The sequence below is a fragment of the Canis lupus genome, chromosome X (genome assembly GCF_048164855.1).
Source record: "Canis lupus baileyi chromosome X, mCanLup2.hap1, whole genome shotgun sequence".
Taxonomy (NCBI): domain Eukaryota; kingdom Metazoa; phylum Chordata; class Mammalia; order Carnivora; family Canidae; genus Canis; species Canis lupus.
The window spans coordinates 90,382,622-90,408,033 of NC_132876.1; the positions used below are offsets into that span (position 1 = coordinate 90,382,622).

The 25,412-nt window shown below is 57.8% G+C and overlaps 1 protein-coding gene across 11 annotated transcripts in view; it reads left to right on the forward strand.

Moving 5' to 3' along the window:
* Window positions 1-25,412, forward strand: part of BCOR (BCL6 corepressor) — a 114,246-nt gene that overhangs the window by 64,905 nt on the left and 23,929 nt on the right. For 5 of the 11 annotated variants that reach the window (XM_072817592.1, XM_072817595.1, XM_072817594.1 and 2 more), the window contains exons 1-2: window positions 5,489-5,781; window positions 24,840-24,965. In XM_072817592.1, the coding sequence (XP_072673693.1) occupies window positions 24,880-24,965 (86 nt within the window). In that variant the 5' untranslated portion in view covers window positions 5,489-5,781; window positions 24,840-24,879. Of the gene's footprint in view, window positions 1-4,930; window positions 5,010-5,487; window positions 5,782-6,332; window positions 6,595-24,839; window positions 24,966-25,412 lie in introns of those variants that run through there. The other 6 variants (XM_072817587.1, XM_072817593.1, XM_072817590.1 and 3 more) reach the window with 4 other exon arrangements.

Sequence of the window (25,412 nt, forward strand, 5' to 3'; positions counted from 1 at the left end):
AGAGACCGGGAGGGGCCCCCTCCGGGCGAGAGCAGAGCAGAGTGGGCCGGAGGGGGAATGGGAGAGGGTAAAAAAGTGCCATGCATTAGGCCAAGTGGAATCCCCAGCCTTGCGCTGGCCCCCAGCTTTGCTCCTGGCTGACCTTCCCGAGGCAACCACCCGCGCCACTCACCTCTGCGCCCGACTTTGCGGGGGGCCTCAGAGATTTTCAGAGACCAATGAGCACCGCACTTCCATTTGCTGGGCGGTACTCCCTTTCTGCCCTGAGGGAGGGGCTGGTGGAGCCTTCCTGATCCCACCAGTCCCCAGGTGGTGCCCTCGAAGGGGCTTGGGCTCCCTGTGATGCGTTTCCGCTGATGACCCCCGGGAGTGGAGGAAGGAAGCTGGATACAGACTGGCTGGAGAGGAAAGCCAGCCTGCCGGGTCCCCAAGGGAAGAGTTGGTGGTTCTCCCCCACCCTGCTCCCCACTCCGTGGTTCCCACTCACTGCCCCCAGCCCGGTAAAATAGGAGCCGGAGGCCCCTTGCTAGGTAAGCAGCCAGGGCGGGACGGGTCGTCCAGGTTTATCTGCAGGAGCATCTGGTCCAGCGAGGCACCATCGAAGGCGCTTAAGCTGGGGCCAGGTGGAGCTCTAGCCAAGGTTTCCCTGAAGCCGCCGGTATTTATGCGCAATAAGCCGACACCCATCTACCCAGGGAAACCCTCAGTGTAAACTAAAGGGCAGCTCACTCGCGGATGCCTCGGTTTGAGCTCAGAGCCTGACACTAATAGAGCCCCGACCAAAAATTCCAAGAGACAGTTGGTGCTATCACGTTGGGCCTGCCTCTTGGACCCTCCTCCCCCAAAGGCCCAATAACCCCTCAAAGGCTAGGCAGAAAAAACAGCCGTCTTCAACCTGGCCACCGACCCCTAAATCTAGCAGACTTCTGCCATGGAAAGCAGTTACCTTTAGATGTTTCTGGATGACTGAAATCCCTGGAAGGAGGATGCCCCTGGGTTGGAGGGGATAGGCTAATGAATCTTCTCAGGGCAGCTGGGTAAGCCCAGAATTCTTTTACAAAGTAACCAGGGAAGACTATTAGTATGGGTGTCGGTGTGGTGTGTTGTTTAAAATAGTTACCATTAAGGGGCTAGCTCACACCATATGAAGTAAAAATACATTATCTGTGATCACCCAGATCCCACCTATTACAATAATCAGTGGTATAAATGGGAGAACAGCCTCTGAAGAGCCTCACCAGGGGTCTACAGAGCTTTATGCTTTAGATCATACACATATGTTACAAATGAACTGCACCCACAATGCTGGAACCCCAGAGTTCACCCAGTTCCAGGTAAGGACCTCACCGGGGGATGCGGGGCCTTTCTCCAGGCCTCAGGGGGGTGGTTGAAGGGACCCTGGCAGGTCTTGCACTATCGGCCTGGGCCAAAAAGGGTGGCCAGGCTCCAGGCCTGCTCTCTGAGGCACCAACCTGCTTACATCGTTGCAGAACCAGGATAGAATCTGCAAGCAGAGAAGTGCCTGAGAGCCTGAGGTTGAGCCATCTGTTCTGAGACCCTTCCGAGGGGACAAGAGGTGGGTGGGAGAGGGGTGGCTCCACACCTCTCCTTTCTGAGCCCATTTCTTTCTTTCTCCACTGCTCGTGCTGCCTCCCCTCCCTTGCTCACTCACTGCCTCTCTCCGCCTCCTCCTCTGCTTTCATTGAAATCCTTCCCTTGCTGAGTGCTGGGTAGAGCGGCCTGACCCCCAGGTCAGCTCCTGGGGGACTCCTGGGAGGGCAGGGGGAGGAGGAAGCCCAGGAAGGCCCTGGCTTCCCTAATACTCTGCAGGCCCCGAGGTGTCCCCCAAGCTCCTGGAGCCCATTCCTGAATGGAGACACAGGATGGGACTGCCCTGTGTGAGCTTTCTTCTCCTCCTCCCTGGACCGATTCCAACTAACCGGGCCAATAGGTGTAAACTCCCAACCCTCCCCTGCCTTAGAGCACCTCCAGAAAATCTCACATTTTAATTCCCAGTGAGTCACGAACCACCCTCCCCACACACACACTCATGCCTCTTAGGACTCCCTTAATAAGATATTTTTAAAATCCCACAGAGTTGGAAAATGTATCCCTCAGAGATGGAAGCGAAACCCTTTAATCCCACCAGCCTGCACGGGGATACCAGGGAGGCCAGGCTCCTTAAAAAAAAAAGTCGGGGTGGGGGGGGTGAACGCTGCAAATTACGTCAAAGGCAAATTTACTGGCCTGTTTGTCTCCAGCATCAAATTTCTCCCACAGTCAGCCCTCCTCTCGGCCCCCTCGCATTTACAGCACCGCACCCCCCCCCCCCAATTCATTTTAACTCTGGGACTTTTAAAGTTAGACAAACAGGCCCCTTTGTCAGCAGCCCCAGGAGGCCGCAGGATTCTGAGAGGCAGCAGGCTCCGTGTCTCGCTTAGTTCCTGGATTTTCCAAAAGTTCTGGACGGTTACATGCAACTCTTAACTCCGGGAAAAGCCTATGCCTGGGGGGAGAGTTGGGGAGGCATGGGAAGGGGAGAGAAGGTGGCCGGGCACGGTGCCAGGGTCTCTGCGGCAGCCTAACCCAGCCGGAAGAGCCTGGCACAGCTCCACACTCACTCAGGCCAGCTCTCCTGCGTGGCCCACAGTGGCACGGCGGCCTCCTCGCCTGGAACCACGTTCAGAGAGTTTCTCCACAAATACCCAACTTCAGCCTTCCTGGTTATTTTAGACTTGTTTTGAATAAAAGGAGTCGCTTCAAAAAGAAATGTTGCTACAACACACAACCAGAGGCCCTTTCTCCAGCTGTGTCTGTAACTCGCATGCGTTCAGTCTAATAACTTTTAATGTCTGGCCCTAAAATGTCTTTATAAAAAATAGCTTTACAGCATAATAGTCCAGGTGTCTTTCTGCTTGTTACCGGAGATTAAAAAAATGTGTGGGTTAGCTTTCAGAGACATCCACCTCCAGAAAAACCGGGAAGAAAAAGGCGTGCATTCCATTATGCCGGCGCGGGTCCTGGAAGTGGTGGCAGCCCGGCAGGGCCGGGCACTGTTCTCGGGGGGCACTTGCCTGCCTGTCTTTTACATCAGTTGTTACAAGCAGCTCTGGAGCATGAAGATTTAATTCTGCCCGAAGTTTCGGGTTTCAAACGGTAGAGATGTTTCACTTCTGCTTTGAAAAGGGCTGTTTTTATAACTATGTACTGAGAACTAAAACAGAATAAATAACATCGCACCTAACACCGGTCCCGCAGTCAGTATTAAGTCTAATTTTTAAAAGGGCTCTGCTAGCTAGAGCTGATTTTGGCCTTGACCTTGACTTCGTAATCAACTTGAGATGCTTTTGATTATTTTTGGCATGGAGACACTCCAGGATATTTTAAAACTTTCCGTGTGGATTTACAAGCTACCTCCATTTCGGATTGATGTTCTCATCGAGCCTGCACCATCTTGTCCTTAGGCAGAAAGAGACTTCCCCCACCCCCAGCATAAAAAGACTCTAGCGAAGAGCCGAGTCGGATCACCTTTTGCCGCGAGGTCCGGGCCCGCGGTCTGGGTGCGGCTAGGCCGGAACACCCCTCCCCCACTCCCACCCCTTCCCGCCAGCTTCACGAACTGGGGCTTCACCGCTCGCCCCAGAGGCTCTGCGCTCCGGGGAGGCCGGAACCTCGCCTCCCCGCCTCCCCCTCCCGCCCGCCGGCCCCCGCCCTCCCCCCGCGGCCAGCGCCGCGCCGGGTGCGCTGGAGAAGCTCAATACGTGTCAATTGAATTGAACTGCTGCGGGCGCAGGCTGTACGCCGCCGCCGAGCACCGATCAGCACGACGTTACCGAGTGGAAATTTATGGGGCGAACGGTGTAAGCCAAAAGTTGCTCCCTGCCAAGGAAAATAAAACGCGGGAGATAATCTCTCGAGGCCGGGGTGAGGGGCCAGGACGGAGCCTCCAACCAGCTGAGGTGCAGACTATGAAATGCCTGTGACCGGGGAGAAATCCTGGCGGATCTCCGCTCCCCTGCCGCCCCCACCCCCGCTTCCTTGTGCCCCACTGACTGCCTTCCCCAACCCCCGCCCCACGTCTCTCCAAACAATTCCCACACAATTGAGACGTCCGGGGAACTCGGGTGCGGAGTTCGGGCAGAACGGCCACCGGGGCCCGGCGCGGTGTTTCCAGGTAGCTCTGGACGCCGAATCGGGCAAGGGCTCCTCCAGAAGGAGGGGGCGACTGTGGGCGAGGGTGGGCGCCGACGCGCACCCGCCAGGCTCTGCTGGGTCTCGGAGGGGACGCGCGAGCGGGAGAGCGCAGCGCTGGTGACGAGAGGAGGCAGCGGCGGCAGCCGCTGGGGTTTGACAGCTTTGGCTGCGCTGAGTGCGAGGCGCTTTATGGTAATTGCGGTCCTCCACTGGCCTTCTGGGTAGCGAGGGGAGTCTCGGCGCGCGGCTGGGAGAGCCGCCCCCGCCGCCCCCCATCCCCTCTGCTCGGGATCAGCGGGCCGCCCTCGCCGCCGCCGCCCGAGCCGGTCTCTGGCTCGTCCAGGACGCGCGCCCGGGCCGGGTGTGCGCAGCCAACTCGGTCCGAGCGGGGGAGGGGAGGGCGAGGGGCGAGGGGGAGAGCCACCCAAGTGGTCCGGGGCTCCGGACCCAGAGAGGCGAGACGCGCCTGGCCGGGAATCGATGACGGCTGGGGAAACTCGGGCAGACCTTTCCCGGGGAATCACCCCTCCGCAACCCCACCGCCGAGGCGCCGCAGCGGAGGGTGAGCGGAGGCTGGGGGAGCTCAAACTTGCGAGAGCTGGAGGCGGCGGCGGCGGCGGCGGGCGGGCGGCTGTCGCCCGAGCGCTGCGCCTGCGGGGGGAGGGGAGGCGGCTGCTGGGAGGGAGGGAGGGAGGGAGGGAGGGCGGGCGGGCGGGCGGAGGGAGGGGGAGGAGGAAGAGGAGGGAACCGGGGAGGGGGACGCGTTGGGATCGCGGCGTGCGGCGGCAGACGGAGCCCGGGCTCCCAGCGGCAAGGTGAGGCAGAGCTACGCTCCTCGCTGAACGCGGGCCGAGCTCGGCGGCTGCGGGGGAGACGCGCCGGAGCCCAGACCGCGACCGAGAGCGGGAGCGAGGCGGGCGGCGGCGGCGGCGGCGGCGGAGGGGGAGCCCGCGAGCCGCCGGGCGGGGAGCCCAAGCCGCGCTGTCGCCGCGCAGGGACGACTTGGCCAACACACTCTCTCTCACACACGCACACACACACACACACTCACACACTCACATACACCCAACCCGAGCGGGCGCTCGCGGCGATCCGTCAACATGGCGCTGGGGCTCCTGCCGGAGCGCGGGCGGCAGCAGCGGCGGCGCGGGAGCTGCTGAGCCCGGTCGAACCCGGCCCAGCCCCGGGAGCCCGGAGGATCGCGCGGGGCCGTCGCCACCTGCCCGGAGGCTTTGAGCCCGCCCCGCCCCGCCCCGCCCCCACCCGGCCCAGAGCCCACCCCTCGGCGGGGCCGACCCCGAGGGCAGCCGGCTGGCAGCAGACGGCGAGGGAGACGAGCGAGCGCGGCGCCGCGAGCGGGCTGCGGGCAGCCGGGGACGGCAAACTTTGCTGCTCGCCGCGCTTCCCCGGCTCGGCTCCTTCTCCGCTCGCTAACGTCGCCTCCCGACTTTCCTCCGACCCCGCACACCTCTCCCCACCCAGCCATCCGCCCCTTGCTCCTCCTCGCCGCCTCGACTCTGCTCGGGGGTAAAACTTCAAAGCGCCGGATCGCAGGCTCCCTGCTCACTCCCCGGCCGGGGATTTCAGGTCAGTGCTCCGAACACCTTTCCCCGGGGAGGCCGCGCGGGCGGGCGGGCGGGCGCGCCGCGGGCTGCAGTCGGCCCCCTCCCTCGGGGCCCCCGCCCGCTGCTGGTTGCTCCTCCGACACTCTCGCGTACCCCGTGGAGCTCGAAGCTTTCGCCTCGCGCTTCCCTTTGGCTGCTTGGCTCGCTTTCGTTTTTATCTCCTAGCTGTAAGTTATTAAAAATGCAGCCAGCCTAAGCGGCCCCGCGTGGGCACCGGGGAGGGAGGGGCGCGGCGAGGGGACCTGCCGCTTCCCCGGGGGCTGGGAGGAGACCAGGGAGTTCGCGGAGTGGAAGTTTGCAGCCTGTGTGTGCCTGTGTGCGCGGGAGCGCGGTCGCCGGCGAGCGCCGCGAGTCGGGCGCGGGAGGGGGGGGCAGCTGGGCTGGAAGCTGGGAAGCTCGGCTCGGCGTTAGCTCGCGAGCAGGAAGGGGAGGGCGGCGGGTTCCCGTCTGCTTTCTTTTTCGACTCGGGAAAGAACTGTAAAAACCCCCAGCCACCGCCGCCTCGTCTCGCCTCTCCAGGGGCCGGTCGTTCCTCCTAGTGGAACGACGGCGTGTGCGTGCGCGAGGGTGTGTGGCGGGCGCCCCGGGCCGAGCCGAGCTCGACCTGCCGCCGCCGCCGCGCAACTCGAGAGGGGAGTCCCGGGTTTTTTCTTGGCTTGCCCCAAAGCGCGAATCACGTGGATTAAAAAAAAAAAGGAAAGAAAAGAAACTACTAGGAAATCGAGCCGAGCTGAGCCGAGCGAGGGGGTTCCGACTCGGCCCGTCCGCCCGCCAGGTCAGACGCTTTGTTTTTTAAATGTTCTTCTGAAATTATAATCCGCGACTCCCTCCCACCCCCACGCCCTCTCCGACGTTGCGGGGTAGGTTTTAAGTTGTGAGCCCCCGGGGGCGGGGGGTAGATTGGGCGGGGGCGGCGGCGGGAAGGGTGGGCTCGGGCGGGGGTGGGGGGGCGAGACCTGGGTCCTCCACCCGGCAGCGGGGAGTCTAGTGGGGAAGCTGGTTGGGCGTGTGCGTGTTTGCGGCCGGAGGAAGTTGGTCCCACTCGGAGGGCGTGCGGCGCAGAGGCTGAGGGCGAAGAGGAACTTGCGCACCCGGGGCGCGATCCTCGCCGAGGCGGGGAGGGCGAGGCGCCGCCACCGCGCCGCGGGGCTCGCGCTCGGAGCGGGCGGGCCGCTGCGCCGCAGAGCCTCCGCCAACTCGGGGGCTCAGGGCGGCGGCGACGTGCGCCTGCTGTTTACCAAGCAAGCCCTGGGGCGCCGTGTGCGGAGCAGGGCGGCTCAAGGCACGCGTGGTCCCGGCGGGCTTCCCGCCGCTCGCACTTTCCAGTGGGCACTTCCCCGGGTCCCTGTGACGGCGGGTTCTGGCCGCGTGTAGGCCGAGGCCGGGCGAGGCTTAATTTGCCGTTAATGAATCTTTTCCAGAAAGTCGCGATCTCCAGCTAGAGGCTGTGAGTGCCTGCGCGCGAGGGCGCGCGCCGCCGGCGTCTGAAGGGTGGGGGTTGGGGGAATTGAAGAGCGAAGGAAGGGGGGAGGGTTATGTGTATTTAAAAACAAACCTTAAAAAGAAACCAGCGCGCTTCAAATAGGTATTCACACAGACTCCCTGTGTCTAGACCAGACAGCTCAGGGTTTTAGCTGTTTTTTTTTTTCCTTTTCTCTTTTTTCTTATCTTTTTTTTTTTTTTTTTTTTTTTTTTTTTAAGAGAAGGCTAGGGGAGGGGAGTAGTGGTATTTGGGGGTAAGGGTAGCTTCTTGTCGAAAAATCCTTAAAAACGGCCTGGAAGTGAAAACAGGGAGGAAATGGCCCACCCCAGAAGGTAGTGGGTGGCGAACGCAGACAGAGTTGGGTATTTCTAGCCATCTGACACTTCCTGTGGCACTGGAAACGGACACCGCGGGTCGAAATCAATCCTTACGAGGTGTTGGATTCGGTTTTGCCAAAGGAATTGCTTGTGTGTAAGGCATTTTAATTGTCGGCTTCGGAGACTTCTGTACGTGGGCACTTGGAGAATACGTTCGCTTCTCGACCCTTCCCACTCCACCCCCGACCTGTTATCTGGTCTGGGCTTTGCAGTGTCGGTTCGCGTGTTTATTTGGGGCACGATTTCACCGCGTGGAGGAACGGGAGGGGAGGATGGCGGTGATTAATATGCCGTCCAGGTTTAATGCGAGGCTGGCCTTCAGCGTGCGGGTATCCGCCGCCCCTCGCCGGGATTGCCTGGGGTAGTTAGGGGAGCGCGCGGGTTCGGGCGCCAGGCGCTCGGCAGGCAGGTCGGGGCTGGGGCTCGCACGGCCCCAGCGCTGTCCTTTGAGGCGCTGTCACCAGTAGGTGACTGAGAGTTAATTAGGAAGTGTTCTCCGGATCAATGGGCCGCACAGCTCATTAGCGATTCTCCCTAGCCCTTTGCAGGGCCGGCCGGGCCTCTGCCTCCCACACAGGCCGGAGCCCCGCGGCCCGGGCTTCGGAGAGCGCGGCTGGGAAGTGGGGAGGGACCGGCAGCAAGGGGTGGGGAGAGGCGAGTGTAACTTCGCCGGGCTGCGCGTTGCGTGCGGCGCCGCGAGGCCCGCGCAGCCCGCTCTTTCTTCCTGGTCTCGGTCGCCTCGACTGTGTCTTTAACTCGCTCCTGCTCGCGTCGCTGCCTGGCTGCTCCTCCCCGCCTCCCTCGCCTATCTCTTGTTCTCTAAGCACGACGCCTGTGCTCCCCGCCCAGTTTGGGATTAGACAAGATAAAAATAGGACTGCCCAGCGCGCAGAGCTGTGACTGCCCCGGCAGCCGGGCTGGCGGGAGCGCCGGGGGCCGAGGCCAGGGCCGGCGAGAACCCGCGGTGCGCTCGGGGCGGCCCGCGCCCGTCGGCTCCCACCCCCACCCCGCAGGCGCGGTCACGCTCCCCGGGTTCTGTCCGCCGGGAACCGTGCGAGCAGGGGGACCTGTGCAGGGTCTCCGTGCTCTCGCGGGTGTTGTTGGTGTGCCTGTGATAGATCGGTCTAGACAGGCATGCAGGCTCCCTCCCGGCTGAAGGACGGGAAAGGGGGGGGCGGGCCGCGGAGGCGGCGGCAGACTCCCGTGAGCAGCGAGTGAGCGAGCAAGCCTGCGGGCCCTGTGAGCGGGGTGGAGGGAAGGCAGTGAGGATTTCTCTTAACCCTTTAAAGGCAATGGGGGAGTGTGATGGGGGAGGGGACAAAGATCCTAGTAGAAATTCCTGAAGGCAGACTAGCCCCCCCCCCCCCCCGGAGGGGGAGGCGGGGCAGGAGTTTAGGCCTAAGGTTTTCCTTTCTCTTCTGTGCTTGCACGCTCACATCCTGGTGCATTGGACTCGATTCTTCGACAAACCAAATGCAGCTGCTAGGTGATCTACTTTGACCTAGGACTTTTCAACGGGGAGGGAGGCGTGAACACCCAGTGTGCACCCTCACTTAAGGAACTGAGTTTGGGAGATTAAGATCTAGACCTCCCAGAGAGAATTCATGTGGACGGTCTAGTAATGGGAAGGTCGGCTCAGAGGCTCAGAGCCGTAGTGGGGTGGGGCCTCTGACCAAGACTGCTGCAGATGGAAGACTTGAGGCTGAAATGTCAGGCCAGGGTATACAGGTATGCGTGGGAGACAGCAAAGAGGTCTTTGAGTTGTCTGTATAAATAGATGCACTTTAACCATGAACTTGTGGGGAGTTACAATCAGATATGTGCAAGGGGACAGCTGCTAAATAGGAGTTGGCTAGGGATGTGTGCAAGATTGATCATTCGCATTCACGTATGTGAGGTCGACATTGAATCTCCAAATTTAACATAACTTCGCAGGTGGTGGTCTAGTTCTTTCTAGAGGTTGAAATTGGTGGGTGGGTTCCCCTATATATAAATAAATCATTAGTTAATACACCTCTGTCTCCTTCCCCATCCTTTTCCTTTTAGGGTTTGTGGTCCAGGGGATCCTCTGGTTATATTTAAACTGCAAACCCATATTGGTCTAGCCTGGGAATGGGCCACACATTACTGGCAACGCAAGAATGTAAGTAGTGGGGAGGTGTAGGAGCTAGACCGGAATGCTCAGATTAAGATGTGCGCCTGCATGACATGTGCTGAGACAAATCAAGACACTTGGGCTCTGATGCCCACATGGAACAAGAGATACATAAGAGATAAAGAACTGGCCGAGAGGAATGTAAACACGGATATGCAAATACAGAGACCTATAGTGATATTCTAAGAGAAAATCCCAGACTTTGTTGAGCTGGAAACTGGGGCAGAATTTCTGTAAATGCCTACCAGAGACAAAAGCCCATTTAAAGGTGTGAAGAGGGTCACTTGGAAACACAAAAAGCATTCATATGTATACATCCATGCTTAGATACACGAGCTGAATGACAAAAACTCCTCCACGCCAGACGTAGACTCTCCGCCTTCCTGCCGAGTGAGAGCCACATGGGCACATGTGGCTGTGGGCCATACCAACACGTTCGTGCACGCACTCACAGGGAACTCCTGTGTGGTAGGCTGGAAGGAAACTGAGGGCAAAGCGGCCTAGCTAAGGGCGGATGGCCCTCACTAATATTACTTCTGGTTATAGTTTTCTTTCCTTCTGGGGCAGGGGAAGAGGGTACGTGTGGGAGCAGGTAAGAGGATCTCTAAGAGATGTTGAATTCTTGACCTTGAGTGGATGGATGGTGGAGGAAAAGGAGTAGCTTTTGGCTTTGGATCAGGAGGAATGGGAATGGATGGTGGCACTGCTCTGGAGTCCTGTTTGGCTAATGTGGCTGTCAGCCTGGTGGATTGATAAAGATAGAACCGAAAGAAGTGCGAAGTTCGCCCCCCGGGAGGAATAAAGAGGAGGTACGCTTTCATTTTGGTATGCTTTAATTTTTTTTTTTTTTTCCTGGAGGAGACCTTGCGGGAACGGCCTGTGTAGGGTGGATTAGTAGGCGCCTGTGTGACCCCAGACGCTCACGTAAACTAGGCTAGGGTTTGGTTTGCCCGCGGCGTCGATTTGCCGCGGTTCCTCTTTGTCTGAGCCCAGCCGGGAATTCCAGCTTTTATTGGGAAGACCGCACTCGGGTGGAGCCCGCGCCGGGTCGGGCGGGGCAGGGCTGGGCCGCGCGGGCTGGGCGGGAGGCCTGCAGGCCGCAGTGCCGCCCGAACTCCAGGACGGTCCTCGGGAGCGCACGGCAGCCCTGACAATGCCACCTTGGTGGTTTCCTCGAGGGCGCGGGGCCCGGCCGGGCTGGCCAGGCGCGGCGCGGCGCGGCGGGGCGGGGCGGAGGACCTCGAGGGTCCGCTTCGGCCGACGAGTCCTCCCCCTCCCCCCGCGGTCCCCACCCCTCCCCCCGCCAGCCCGAGGCCGAAGCGAACTCAGAAGGCCCTTTGTTAGGCCCCAGGGTCACACCCGTGCCCTGGGGGCCGCGGAGGGGCGGGGAGCCGTGCTCTCGGCGAGAAAGGACCTTCTCCTTGCTTGGAGGCTTCGGCGGTCGGCTCACACGGTTCGGGGAGGGGAGGCCGGGGCCGGCCAAGGCCCGCCCCAGCTGCTCTGCCCGAGTGCTTGGCCCGCAGGATTCCGTCTGTTTGCAAAGCAGGCTGCGCTGCTGGGGCCTAGGTGGCGGCGGCGGGGTTGAGAAGCTGCAGGGGCCGGAGAGGACGGCCTCCCCGCGCGCCCCGGGTGGTAGCCAAGCCGCCTTGGTGCTGAGTTCTTGGCAGGAGACTCCTCCTCCCGCTCCCCCCTCCCACCAGCCCGGCTCGACGGCTTTTTTGCTGGTTGCCCCTAACGTATCCCTCTGGAAGGGATATCTGACTTTGTGTTGCATGGGAATTAATGAACGATGCTTTTCCGGGATGTTTCTGTAGAAGGCCCCCTTTCCCAGCACAACTCATCTGTGCCTGTCCCCAGTCTAGGGTCTTGGAAATGGGGGGGTCCCTCGCATGGTTATTTTTTAGAGTCACGTCTCCCTGAGCCAGCCATCCCCCCTCAGCACCCACGGGCTCAGCTCCCTGTGATTAGACTAGCGGGGAAGTCCGCTAGAAGATCCTGACAGCATAAAATATAATTTGTGATCTAAAAGACAGTTTCCAGTATAATCTCATTATGCACCACAGACTCCCGGTGTTATTTTGTGGAAGGCGGACAATGATCAATTTACATTGACCCGGGGCTGGGCGAGCTTTTAGATGGTAATTGCCATATTGATTTGCATGCAAAAAGGAGACCTGCTAAAATTAAAGACCGGAAGCTAAATTAAACTAAATTTATTGTCTAGGTGCAAACCAGAGGAACTACTGGGGGAGGGGGTGAGTCAGGTCGGGGTGCCAGGGGCAGAGCAGGTGAAAGTCCCAGAGAGCTTACCGAGGTCACAGATTTGGGAGCGATCTTTGCCCTTGTGATTTCATAATGTGAGGAGGGGGACTTGTTTAGGGTATGGGGACCCAGCGGGTGAAAGTTATAAACAGGTACTATTGCATTGAAGGCACTGGAGTCTTTTAATGCTAATAGTAACTGAGGAGGGGAGGAGAGGTTTATAGGGTTATAGGGGTCTTCCTGCACCATTTCCGGCAAGCCCCTGTTTCTATTGTTCTACCCGAGCTCTCGCAGCCTTGCCAGGGACACCCAAAAGTCTTGCAACTAAAGAGTTTCAAAAAGGAAAAAAGGGGGGGGGGGCGCAGCCCCGCCTGCTCCATTCCCCCTCCCCCCGGTGTAAGTTCTTTCGGAGCGCGCGAGTGTGGGGCGCACTGCACGCGCGCCGCGGGCAGGCCGGGACCGTTGGAGGCTGCGGGAGTTCCTTCCCGGACGCGGCAGCCCCACGCTCGGCCGGACGCCGATCGCTTTGGGAAGCCGCCCGCTCCGAGTGGCTCCAGGTGGCTCAAGGTGTGTGTGGGGAGGGGGGGAGGGGGGGAGGGTGTCTGCCGGGGCCTCTGTCTCGCGGTACCGGGGCGGGGGTCGCCTCCCCGGAGGTTTGGAAGGGCCTGCACCGAGCTAGGGGTGGGGGGAGGGCGGAGGCTGGAAGCCCTGCCCGATCGCCAACGCCGGAAAGTTTAAGAGAGCGAGCGAGCGAGCGAGCGAGCGCCACTGGCGGGGAGCCAGGGGCGGGCGGCCGGGCGGCGGGGGCGTGTTCGGCTGGCTAGCGGGGTGAGGACCCGGCGCCGCCATCGCCTCGATCCCTCCCGCGCCCGAGGCCCCTGCCCGCCCAGTCGCTCCTGGAGCCATTTCGTGCGTCCGGAGCCTCGGCCTCTTGGAGGAGCCACCGGTCCGGGGCCGGAAAGCCCGCCGGGGCAGCTGACTGTCCGGTCCCCCTGCCGAGCGGGAGATGGCCCTGTGGAGCCTGGGTCGTCCGGTGTGCCGAGTTCCCGGAGCATCCGAAAGCCTGGGGCAGATCTGGAAACTGGGGTTGGGGCCGACTGGCGATATTAGGCCCCGACACCCCCCCCCATACACACACACACCCCTTCCTTCTGGAATGAGAAGTTGGGGATATGGGAGATAACTCAGTCCTTGGCTTATCGCGGGCGTTGGCCTTTTATGGGGACCCCCAGTCCAGGAGGGCCTGACGTCTTACAAGCCACTTACCTCTTAGTTTCTACCCGCACCCTACTTTGGTCCCTGGAGGTTTTTCCTTAAAACCCTAGGAAAGGTAGGTGGAGGCACTCTTTCCAAAAGGGCTTTTGCTCTATCTAGATAATTTGATTTATTGCTTTCTGTGGCAAAACTAGGGTGGCAGGCCCAGACCTAGCACCGGGAGTCAGCACTTTCTGTGGAGACCCAACAGTAGCGACCCACCTACCCCTGCCTATTCTACGTTTCTGGAGGAGGGGAAAGTGAGGCTTTGTTGGAGCCCTGACCTCACACTGGGGTATTCCTGTGTAGGAAGTCACAGGAAATTGGGAAAGACTTCAAGTGAACCAAGAGATTACTGGATGTAGGAGAAATTGGGCTTCGGTTTCCTTGTGAACTAAGGTACATAGGTGTCAAACGCTCTTATCCTGCCCTCGAGTACTAGAGCTAAGGGAAGCTTTCTGAAATTCTTGAGGATTTTTCAGATGGCACGATTTGACCAATAATTGGCTCCTCTCCGGAACTCCAGGACTGAGTTTGACCGTGGCTCATTTTTACTAGCTGTGTGACCTTGGGGGCAAGTTATTTATGGCCTCTGAGCCTTGGTAAGTTTCTTCATTTGTAAGACTGGTAATAATTATCCACCTTTAGGATCAAAGGAGACTACTTGGCACATAGTAGGCCCCGAGAATTAGGGACTGCGTTGAATGACTGGTCATGTTCCTATAGGTTGCTCCATCATTCCCGGCTGCCCCCTAGAGCCCCTGAGACCTGTCTAGGCTAGTGTCAGGGACTGTCGCAAGTTAAATTCGCCTCCGTTGATATCCTTCTGGTCTGCCTTCATGGGTTCCTCTTTTCTTTTGTTGCAGTTCTTTGCATTCTGCGCTTTAAAGGGTTCCATATGAAAGGGCTTGGATGCGCCCCCCCCCCCAAAGCGGGATCATTATATGGTTAGGAATTGATTCCAGAACCGGGTATCTTGGTGCTTTTTGGCAAGCCTTCTCGTCCTCCTTTCTTGGGGGAGAGAAGAGCCAGGGGCTGGAGGGGAGAGACCTGGTTGGAAGAGGTGAGGGGCTGGCCTGCTGCAGAGGCCAGAGGTGCTGTGGTTTGTTTGATAGGGATTAAGTCCGGATGTTACGAGGTCTCAGTGTGGTTTTCAATAAAGTCTGCCAGGGATCGCTTCTTTTTTTATATCGATATGTATTTTAAAAAATTACCAGCATGAGAAGAAAACCAGACCTGTATGGATCCAGGCCGGTAGTAAGCTACTGTGATCAGGTTTCCTACTCGACTCCCAGAGGGGAAGTCAGCGTTTGATTGAAGCTACACTTGGTTCTTGACTCTCAGGGGATGCCTGCTCTGAAACAGGAGCCCTCCCCTTCTCTCCTCCTCTCCCCCCTCCTCCTCCCTCTTTTTCCCTTCTTCCCCTAAAAGCCTTTGTGCTGAAAGAGCTTCAGTAGGCACGAATCCTTGGTCCCTCTCTAAAGAATGCCTTCCAGCCTTTGCTGACATTGTTTTGTGAACAGTGGGTTTTACCAGGCCAGCAGTTTTCCCCGCATCTTAGCTCACTACTATTTTAGAGGTAGAGTGTGGCCAGGATGCGCCTCACTGCCATGATTTCCACACTGCGGAGCCGGGGCCTTGCCTGTAATCTGAAGACACCTTAACCTTTGCCCTGGATGCCCCCAGAGGGGGTGAAGGTGGGGAGAGCAAGGACAGGGGGTCGTTGTTGAGGGTCTGTTTGTTTTCTCCCGAAACAGAGGCAGAAGGTGGAGAGGGGGCGAGTCAGAGCCAGGACGGTCCAGCTTTGGGTCTGATTTAAAACTTGGTCTAATTGGAGAAGCTCTTAGGCACTCAACAGTTCTGTACAAATGCAAACTTGAAATAGCTCTAGGCCTACGTCATTTAGGACAGAATAAATGAAGTACAGAAATGTCCAAACTATGCAAATCCTGGAGTTGTCTGCCCTCCCATAAACACATGACAAGTGCCAAGGCATTTCCAGTCAAAACAGCCGTGGAAACCAGCAGCCTCCATCCTTTGTATTTATTATTTTATTAACAGCATTTTACACAGCAGTTAACAAGCACAACCCTGCCTGCTTTGCGCCGAGGCTCTCGGCAGACCAGGGGGAAAGACTGGATGGATGGCAGTGGGGAGGAGTGGTCTCTACCAGAGACGGCCTGCTGGAGGAATCTCTGCAGATGGGTAAGGAAAAAGTAGCATTTGGGGCTTCTTTCCACTGGCCAGAAAGAGGAGACAGCGAAAGTGAGGATTTGGAGGAAGAGATCCCCTCTCCCTTCCCAAGAGGAAAGTTGCACAGATGTGGTTATGTCTGGTCTCAGCCGGGATTCCAGAAGGTGACATGGTGTCATTTCAGGATCCTCTCTGCCCATCAGTTCTTGCCAAGTTTCAAAGAATAAGTATTTGTCTGCTATCATGAGTCTATATCCTGGTGGAAAGTTTATAACGAAAAGTAATGCCTTTCTTAAGTCATAAAATGAGCCTTGTATGATTATTTAATTAAAATCTATTTAAGGACCGATTAGGCGTGTAATTTGCACTAATAATGACGATTATGGAAATGTTCGACTTAACCAAAAATCATAAAGGAGACATTTTGATCAGTGGGGCGGCCAGTAAGTATTCAGGGAGTTGGACAATTTTCGAGGCACCAGAGGCACTGGGCCGCGGGCTTCGCAAAGGGCAGAGCCTCCTGGCCCCCTGTGACCCAGCACAGGGAGCGGCAGGCCTCCCTGTCCCCGACCCCAGGCCTGGCCCAGCCCACGCCTTGCTGAGCGTTGAAAGCGACCCTGGGAGTCTGAACAACCTTTCTTCCTAGCTGAGGAAGTGGGGGAGGGGTGCTTCCCCGAGCCACCAGGAGGGGCAAACTCTGGGAGAAGGCTGATAAACCACACAGAAATCCCTGCGACATGGCTGTGCTCTTTTCGCTTTTACAATCAGCGGCAACAAACTGCACGCTGCCTTGGCTAGCCTTGGCTGGAGCCTGGAGGGGTGGGGGAAGAAGGGGGGGTCCCCTTGTTCCGGAGAAACCTGCCAGCTGCTGGGCTTGGTGCGAAGGCAGCGGAGGCAGACACAATGCTGCTGTTGTTGGTTTGATCTCGAACTGTGGATTGTTAGTCTGGCTTTAACTATGTGGTAAGGGGGGAATGTGAAGGCTGTTTACAGCGAGTGCAAATAATGTGACAGCTGTTGGTGCACGAGCAGCGCTGCGCTTACACAAAGCGTGCACTATGCAGGCCCGCGGAGAGCTGCAGAGGTGGCCGCCGCTTTCTGGCCACAGCGTCCTGAGATGAGAGAAAAAGTCGGCAGCGCCGCGCACCGCCCCACGCACCCCTCCTCCCCCAACACACACCTTTCTGGCTCCTGGAATCAGGACCGAGGTGCAGGATGGGTGCGTTGTGTGTTGTGCTTTAGGGGGCTTGTTCTGCAGAGGTGGTGGGAGAAGGCCCACAGGGTCCCAAGTGTCACTGCTCAGAGAGGGGTCTGGCCAGGACCTGGGCCCTCTGGTGCTCATAGGCATGGTTTTAAGATTTGGGGAAATAACTTGCAGCTCTAAGCAAGCTTGTTGGAAACAATGTGTTATTAACCAAAGGCTTTCTGGAAGTTGCAGAGTCTCTGATGGCCCTCGGTCCCCCTCGGAAATGGCTCTGTTACTCAGACAAGTTAGAGTAGAGAGACTGGTGGGTACTGTGCACTCACCACCATTTCCCAGGCTGGAAACGCAAGTGTGTAGGTTCAAGACCCAAAGGGGGTTATATTGGAGTGGGGTAAAAGGGTGCAGTTTGGCTTTTGATTACCCACACCCCTTAACTTTTCCTCCTAAGCCTTCCTATTTCCATGAGCACATTCGACTTCAGCTGTAGGACGCAAAGGCGTGGTTCTGAGGTGTGCTTACAGCGCCACCCACTCTGTGACTTAATCAACTAGATGCCCACAGCCACAGGCCTTCTCTGAGTTCCTAGTCGCCAGCCAGACACTGGGGGGAGGCACCAGGGTGGGAAGGAGAGCAGTTGGTGGCAGTAGCCACCCCCTTGGCTGGTCCTGGAGATGCCCAGTTGACCTGAGCAGGTGGGTTCAGGGTGACCAGAGAGGTGGGCCCCGCCTCTGGGCTGTCCTGGGGCAAAATGGGTGTCAGAATCACTCCCCTCCCCTTCACCTCCCTTGGCCCCCCGGGGTTTGGAGGATCCTTTAGAGCTGATTTGATTCTGTATCTTGTCCTTCTCTGTGATTTTGGTCCCTTGGATGTACAGCCTTCAGGATCTCAGCAAATTGAGTTCATTGCCCCTGGCCCCCCCAGGCCTACCCTCTTTGAGTTTTAACGTGGACTTTTGTATCCACTTGGGTTCCCCAGTGGGGAGCTGGGAAGATGCTTCTGGAGTGATACATGAACTTCGGTGCCAGTTCTATAAATTGGTCTCTTTTTATGACGTGTGCCATTTTCTGTAGGAATGTTGCTTGCAAAACGAGTTTCGCCTTGGAGGAAAGGCGGAAAGATAAACAAGCCTGTAACGCCAAAACACTGGCAGTCTTTCCCTCCTTCCAGCTCTCTTAAAGCAGCCGGGCTGTATTTCCAGGATTAGACTCGTGCTTGTGAAGAGGGACTCTGGTTGGCTTTTTTTTTTTCCCCAAGCAAATGCAAATTAGAGAAAAATAATTTTCTTTCAACGATATGCAATGTATTAGTCACTTGTTATCGTGCTCCGAGGCAGGCCTCATTTGCGCGTCTGCCAGCTCGCTCACATCTGCTCGGCGCTGTTCGGGGCATTTTAACCTTGGCGGTGTCGTGTCTAGTCCCACGGATCAAGGAGGAGTAATTAAGCTCTGAGCAGCGACAAAAATTCCTGGGCCCCCATCTACACCATAGTTGTTCCACAGCTTTGTTTGGGGTGTTCCGAGTTCCAAGAGTGAGTAGCAGACATGGGGTTTCTTTTGTTCCTTGTCAAGAAAGTGGGAGCCCCTCTGCTCCTCTGACCCTCATTCCCCAGCCCTCCCAGAACTCCCAGGCAGTGCACAATCATTTAAGGAACCCCGGTGCAGATCACAGGAGCCCGTGTGCTATGCATCTTTTATGCATAAAAAGTTCCTTTGTGCTTCCTGTGTACTCACGATCGCTGTTGTTGATAGCCTTACCATGTAGCCTGTTCCTTTGGCGGGGGGCGGGGTGGGGGTGGCTCGTCAAGTGTGGTTTTATTCCTACAAAACCCTGGTGGAGATGGCAGTGCATTGACACCCCCTCTGGAGTTGTGATACGGCTCCTTTATTCTGGGTTTGCCCCCAGGTTGTATAGACTCCCAAGTGGCAACCCAGCCCTGTTGGGATTATCCCGAAGGGGGTGTGAGGCTGGGGGTGGGGGAGGGGAGAATAAGGGAGGAAGGATGATTCATTGCATTCAACCTAGGTTTCCTGTCCTGGGCTGCCTCCTGTTGAGGGACACCGGCTTCCAAATAGGCCCTCTCTTGCCCATGTGGTGGTGTGTGGCATAAACGTGAAAGAAAGTGAAAGGAACAAAACCCCAAGGCTGTGGCCTGCATCGGTGTCGGGGGAGAAGGGGAAGTGTCCCAATGTTGGTCCAACAGCTGACCCTGGGTGTGTGTGTGGGGGGGGGGGCGGTGGACCTCCAGTCTGCTCAGAAGGAGCCTAGGAGGAATGGCCAGGAGGAGGGTGTCTGCGGCGCCCATTCCTCGGCTGGGTCCGGCAGAGGAGCCAGGGTTCTCCGTATGCCCACCCAAAGTTCCTTTTTGTCAGAGATTCAACGGCGGGGTTCAGTCAGGGGGAACCCCGGAGGAGCACGCGGGCCGCAGGGCCCGAGGGGTTAATTGGGGTCAGTGGACTGGGTGATTGCGGAGGTCCAGCCGCGTCCCGGAGAGAGCGGGAGTTCCTGGAACGCTGGGCGGGGGCGCGTCGCGAGGGTGTGGGCGTGTGCCGTGGGGCGGCCCCGCGTGGGGACCTCGGTGGAGGAGCCGCGAGGAGGGGCGGGCGAGCCCGGAGCAGCACGGGTGTGTGTGGTGGGAGAGAAAATCTCTTTGTTGCCGACCGATCGCGCTCGGGCTGAGGCGGGGGAGGGGGCGCCCTTCCCCCTGCTCGCCCTCACCGCCGCCGCCGAGGGCCAAGTTCACCCCCGACCTACCCGAGTGGCTCTGCTCTGACCCAGGCGCCCTGGGAGGAGGCAGGGAAGGTTCTGGTTGCTCGAAAGGTCAGGACCGCGCGAGTTTCCCATCCCCCATCCTCCTCGCTCCCTCTCCCATCCAGCTTGGTGTGTTACTAATGCAAAACTTGGGGCGTGGGTGGGGACGCCCCCGGAGGCGATGGCCGAGGCTTGGAGTGTGCCAAGAGACAGCGCCTGGGCAGCCTGGATCACTCCTCCCAAACCCCCACCCACCCCCTCCAACACCCTTGGAGGGCTGGCTGACCAGGCCAGCCACCAACCTCAGTCACACCCCTGGACGACCGGATGCGCGCTGTGGGGGGGGCCCAGTCTCGGTCCGCTTCACCCTGCTGCTCCACCAGCCCCCCCAAAAAGCAGCCCAGGAGGACCCGCCCCCAACAGTGCACATCCGGGAGAGCGTTTTCCTCTCATCATCTACCCCCACACAGCCCCCCTCCCCCCCATCCTAAAATAGGAACTTCTTCACCCCTCCCTTCCTTGACACCAGGAGAGAAGTGCTGCTGTGCGTGACTCAGTCTGCTCTGGAGCAGCCCCAGGAAGGGCTCCCGCGGGTTCGCTTTGGGCTTTGATGAAATCCACACAACTCTGCTGAAGGTCACCCCTCCCTGGCCTGGCCCCCTCTGTGTCCCTGCTTCAGCCTTCCCAACGCCACAAAGAAACTACGCGACCATTCTGGGGTTGTCACACGGTACGCTCTGTGGCATCAGATGCTGTTTAATGGGGTTAAACGTGGCCTGTACTAGGCATTGCCAGGCAAAACTCAAGTCCATAGTGCAGTTTAATCCTCTGGAAAATGCGGTGCCAAATATTTACAGATGAGGGGAGCAGGTTTGAAGAGGTTCGGCCACCTGCCCAGAGACACACTGCTGGTGAGGGTGGGAGCTGGGAGGCTGTGGTGGTAATCAGGTTCTTGCGTGCTCTCTGCAGAGAAGTGGCTGTGATGGGAGGGAGGCCCCTTCCCCGAAGAGGTCCCCAGCACACACTACACACACACTGGGCCAGCCTTCCCAATGCCAGCTCTGCCTTCTGAGCCGGAAGCTCGCCCCCCCGCCCCACACCTGCCCAGGCCTTCTTGACCATTGCCTGGATAACAGCCTGATGGGGGCAAGGGGTGGCAGTTGAGAGACCCAAGGAAGGGGCACCTCACCATTGGCGCTCGCGTGGTGCAGGGGAGCTGGGATGGTTTGATGGTGATGTTTTCCATTTTGTTGGTGAACTTGACAAGTGTGATGTGCAGGCTTGAATGGAGCACCTCCTCAAGGGCAGAGGCAGTACAGGTGGCCTGGTGCCAGGAGGAGCCCAGCGGAGAGTTCAGGAGGGGTGCCAAGAGTGGTCTGGTGCTGCCTCCCGTCCCCTTGCTCCTCCCAGCCTCTGAAGTCTGCAACCCGCTGTCTGTTGTCTGCCAGGGGAGATCGCCTGTAAAGAAAACCCAAACAGCCGTCTCTTTTTCCTCAGTGCATAACGATGTCCTCATGGCAGGAATGGGTGGTGGTGGTGGCAGCGGCGGGTGCTACTTCTGGACCCATGTGCTCCTTGTGTCCTGTCAGAGGCTTGGCAGTGCCCCTTCTCAGAGGTGACAGCTCCTAATTTTGGTCCCTCTGACCTCCTTCTGCCAGTCAGGCCCTTTCCTCGGTGTTCAAGCCAAGCCTAGTACTCTAAGCATAACCCTTGGCTCCCAGAGCAGATAACTGCCCATGTCTGTTGAGGGAGACGCAAGCTCTCTTGTGCTTTCAGTTACTGCCAGTTCAAGAGCTGGAGTCCACTCTGGGGGTGTGTGGGTGTGCATATGTGCACGTGTGTGTGTGCACTCGCGTGTGCGCATTTTGCCAGCCAGATCTCTCCCCAAAACTGGGTGTTCCAGCGGGCAACCACTACAATTCCTGGTCTGTTCTTTAGAAACCAGACACTCCTCAGTCTCCCTGCCTGACCCTTTCCTCTCAGCCACCTTCCCCTTCCCTCTCCATCCCCATCCTGCATCCTTGGCCCCTTTCTCTCCATTCACTGAAAAAGGGTTAAACCCCATCGCCAAGGTGCAGCTTAGCAGCTAACATGGAAACAGGTTGGTGCTTGTAAAGTGCTTTTCTTGAGTGACTTCACACATCTTGGCACTTCTAGCCTTGGGGGGGGGGGGAGTTGGTGCCCGCGGAGAAATAAAGGCAAACAAGCCTCTCAGAGCCGCAAAGTGCCTGCTCTGTTTGTCATCTAAATCACATTATTTGTCCTCTCCACCGTGGCCTTAGGGTCAGCGAAGTCAGTTTTGAAGCACTTTCTCTTAGAGTTCAAAAAAAGACCCCAACTATTTCAACAGCCCCTTCTGGAAGTGGAGTGGGATGAGCATCGCTGTATCTCCGCCCCTTGGGCTCTTTGTGTTTCTTACCCAAATGCCGACCCCCTTAGTTCCACATCCCGTAGAGGGGTGGAGGGGAGGTCCCCAGGCTGGCCTCCTGGCGGGGTGGGCGGGGTGGACGCAGCATGGCCTCAACATGGCCTCAGCAGAGGATGTACCTGCTGGGGATCCGGGCTCCTCCGGAGCAGGCTGGCACCCTGGAGAAGGGGCTCCCTGCAGGCTGGGCCATTGCTCACCAGCCGTTCCCACTTAGCTCCATCTTTGCCCAGGAACCTGAAGAGTTAAAAGTCTTTAGCTTGTTGCAATGAAATTATGGCTGGCAGTGGCGCCGCTGTTTGTTCAACAGACCTCCACTTTTAAACAGTTCACAAAAAGTTCATGGGGCAGCTAAAGATTGTGTGTGTGTGTGTGTGTGTGTGTGTGTGTGTGTGTAGTCAGCAGGATCCAACAATGTACCTCTCCCTCCCTTGTTTCTTCTCGCACAGCCTCCTCCCTCTCCTCCACCCCCAATACTTCATCTGACCCTGTGCCTGCAAAGCCACTTCATGCTGCTGCCCGTGTCACCTAAGTGTGCGGCATTAATGTTGAAAAGCCCACAGGAAGAGCCCTGCAGTGGTGGTGGGGAGCTTGAGAGCACCCAGGGCTCCCAGGTGTCTTGCATCACATTCACCCTTGTGTCCAGGGAAGGGGGCCGCTGGCCCTTTGCAGGGGTGGGGGAGTAGGAAGGGGGCAAAGTGGGATGATGGATCCTGTTTCCTCAGTCAGGTGCTCAGAGGTCCTTGTCACCAGGCAGCTACCGAAGGAGGTGGGTCTGTGGCAGCTTGTGGAAGGCCAGGCCACTTCAGGGACCACAGAAGATTGAAGTCTCCTAGGTGCGCGCACACACACACACACACACACACACACCCCTTTTCATTCCCTCATCCTTTTCCTAGGGGTGCTTGATCAACCCTTTGGTTCCTGGTGTAATTTCTGCGTTTCCTTGTGGCACGTAGTGAGGGGATGGCCTGTGCAGTCCCACTGCTGCCGCTGAGGACCAGGACACTTGCATCAAGCAATGTTGCTCCACTGTCCACATTGGGCCACCCAGAATGTCTTCTTTTGTTAGAAGGGGCGGCAGGGGTGAGGGAGGGGACAGTCCCTTGAATGTGCCTTGTGGTCTTCTGTGCACTAGTGGTGGCCTTCTCTCCCACCCCCAACTTGATTTGTATGTTTGGAGGAAGGAAGAGAAGCCCAGAGCCCCCACAGAACCTTCTTCAAGACCCCAGTTAGTCTTTTTGCGGCACTGGGGCTAGCCCATCGGAAAGAGAAAGAAAGAGGCGCTTCCTCCAGAAGGTGCTCCTTCAGAATCCCACCAGGCCTGCTGCAACTGCAGATTTTCTGCCTCTTCCTCCTCCTCGTCCTCGTCCTCGTCCTCCTCCTCCTCTTCCAGCTTCATTGTTGGGCTCTAACTCCGTGCCGTGTGTCTGTGTGTGTGGCTCTTGATTAACAGACGGTGTTCTATGTATAGGGGGCCAACAAGGATACTGGTGGACAAAAGGCCTAGTTAGCACAAAGAAAGGCTGAAGGATAGACCAGCCTAGCTTTTGGATTTGGGTCTCCCAGGTGCTCCCCCAACCGCCGCCCTCAGTCACTCTCAGAAAGAGTCCCCGGACCTGGTGCTTCCACCCCGACCGACCTGGCAGTCTGCTCCCTGTGCTCGAGTGTAAAAGCAAGCATTTGCATATTTTTCCCTGCTAACAAAGGAAATGTGTCGACTTAGGGAACATTTGGGCTTTCGGAAACTATGTGGGTGGGTGTGTGAGGGAGGAGAAAGGAAAGTTCCCCCGATGATCTGCACACCACTGACTTCACACTCCCATTTGGGTCCCCGCGTAAAGATGCCCTGGCCCAGCCCCGGCCCGGACAAGGGAGATGTGTTTGTGCGCGGGGAATTGCCGAGGGCCATCGGTCCCAGGCATTAAAGGCTCCCCTACTTATTAACCCAGCATTTAACAGCAGGATATGGGCTGAAGCGCAGTCAAAAGAAACGGCTCAACCTCCAAAGAGCAATTAAAATCCTGCACGAGGATAAATCACGCGCCGTGATAATCCTGTTAATAAAATGCAGCTTGTCCTGACCCTTCACTCATGCAGCAAACTAGAATGTGATGTGGGGGGGGGGGCAGCGAAGGTAAGGAAAGCCGGGGAGAGGTACTCTCCCCTCCTCTGCCTGGGCAGCCTCCCCCTCCCCGGACAAGGAAAATGCGTGGCTTTTGCCTGCTCCCAGCCTGCCAGTGGCTCCTAGCCCGGCAGCCTGGGCTGCTAAGACTTCTGCACTCACTAATGATTTCTTGTCCCCAGCGAGCAGGCGTCATGGAATTACTCAACCGCTTCCCTCTGTAGCTCTCCCAAGCCAAACCACCCAGGCAAAACCACCCGGGGTTCAGCGCCTAATCTAATCTAGGGCTGAGTGGGGTGATTCACCAGCCCACCGACTCTTTTTAACCCTCGATCTGTTAAGTAGCCCACACCACAACCCCGGAGACGCATCGTAGTTTGGGTTGCCACACCTGACCCTTGTACCTTCCACCACCCCTGGTCCTCTCAGACCCCAGAAGAACCTGCATATGGCTCCCTGGGATGCAGTGCCATAAACTGCCAAGCGTGTTCCCCAAAGGCTGGGAAAGGAGAAGGTGGGCGGGTGGGCAGGCAGAGGCAGCCGGGGGTGGCAGTGCGATGTGTGCAGTAGCGTGGATGGTGTGGTATATGGTTCTTTAACACCTCCCCGCCGGCAAGGAAGCTGCGGGCAGCCCTTGTACCCTTCGAGTCAGGTGTGTTCCTTCACTCCTGGACATCTGTAGAACATTGGGCACAGCCTGCCTTCTGTATGAATTACCTAGAAAGAGGGCCTCTCTGGTTCCCTGTTTGGCTCTTCTTTATTCAACCTCCTGGGATTTTTTTTTTTTTAAACAGACTAGACGCTTGAAGAAAAGCTGCCATCCAAGAAGACGACATGCTTTCAGCAACCCCCCTGTATGGGAACGTTCACAGCTGGATGAACAGCGAGAGGGTCCGCATGTGTGGGATCAACGAAGACAGGTGAATGTGCTGTCTGGCTGAGGCCTGGGGAGAGGGGGTGGGTGCCCCCGGTCCCGCCCCACCCCCACCCCATGCTCTGGGCTCTCCGGGCTGAAGCCCCCCTCACCTTCTCACAGCCAGAGTAGGCCCAAACAGGGTGGGGGAGAATGATCTCCCGCCTAGCTGCCGGCCCTTGATTTACAGTTTTAACAGGCAACCCGGCTCAGCGAAGCATTGCCGCCCTTTAAAAGATTAGCCCCTAAAGCGGCCTTTCAGTGCACTTTCGTCCTTAATTTATTATTTCATATTTATGAAGGAGAATTAATCCCAGTCTATATGCTGCTTTAACTCTAAATGTCAGGAGTGTGGGCCCAGGTGGATCGGCATTCGATGTGCTTTTAAAACAAATAGTTTGCTCAGTAATAAATGGGGAGATGGCCACCCCTTCCTTCATTTAAGCCCCAGGTT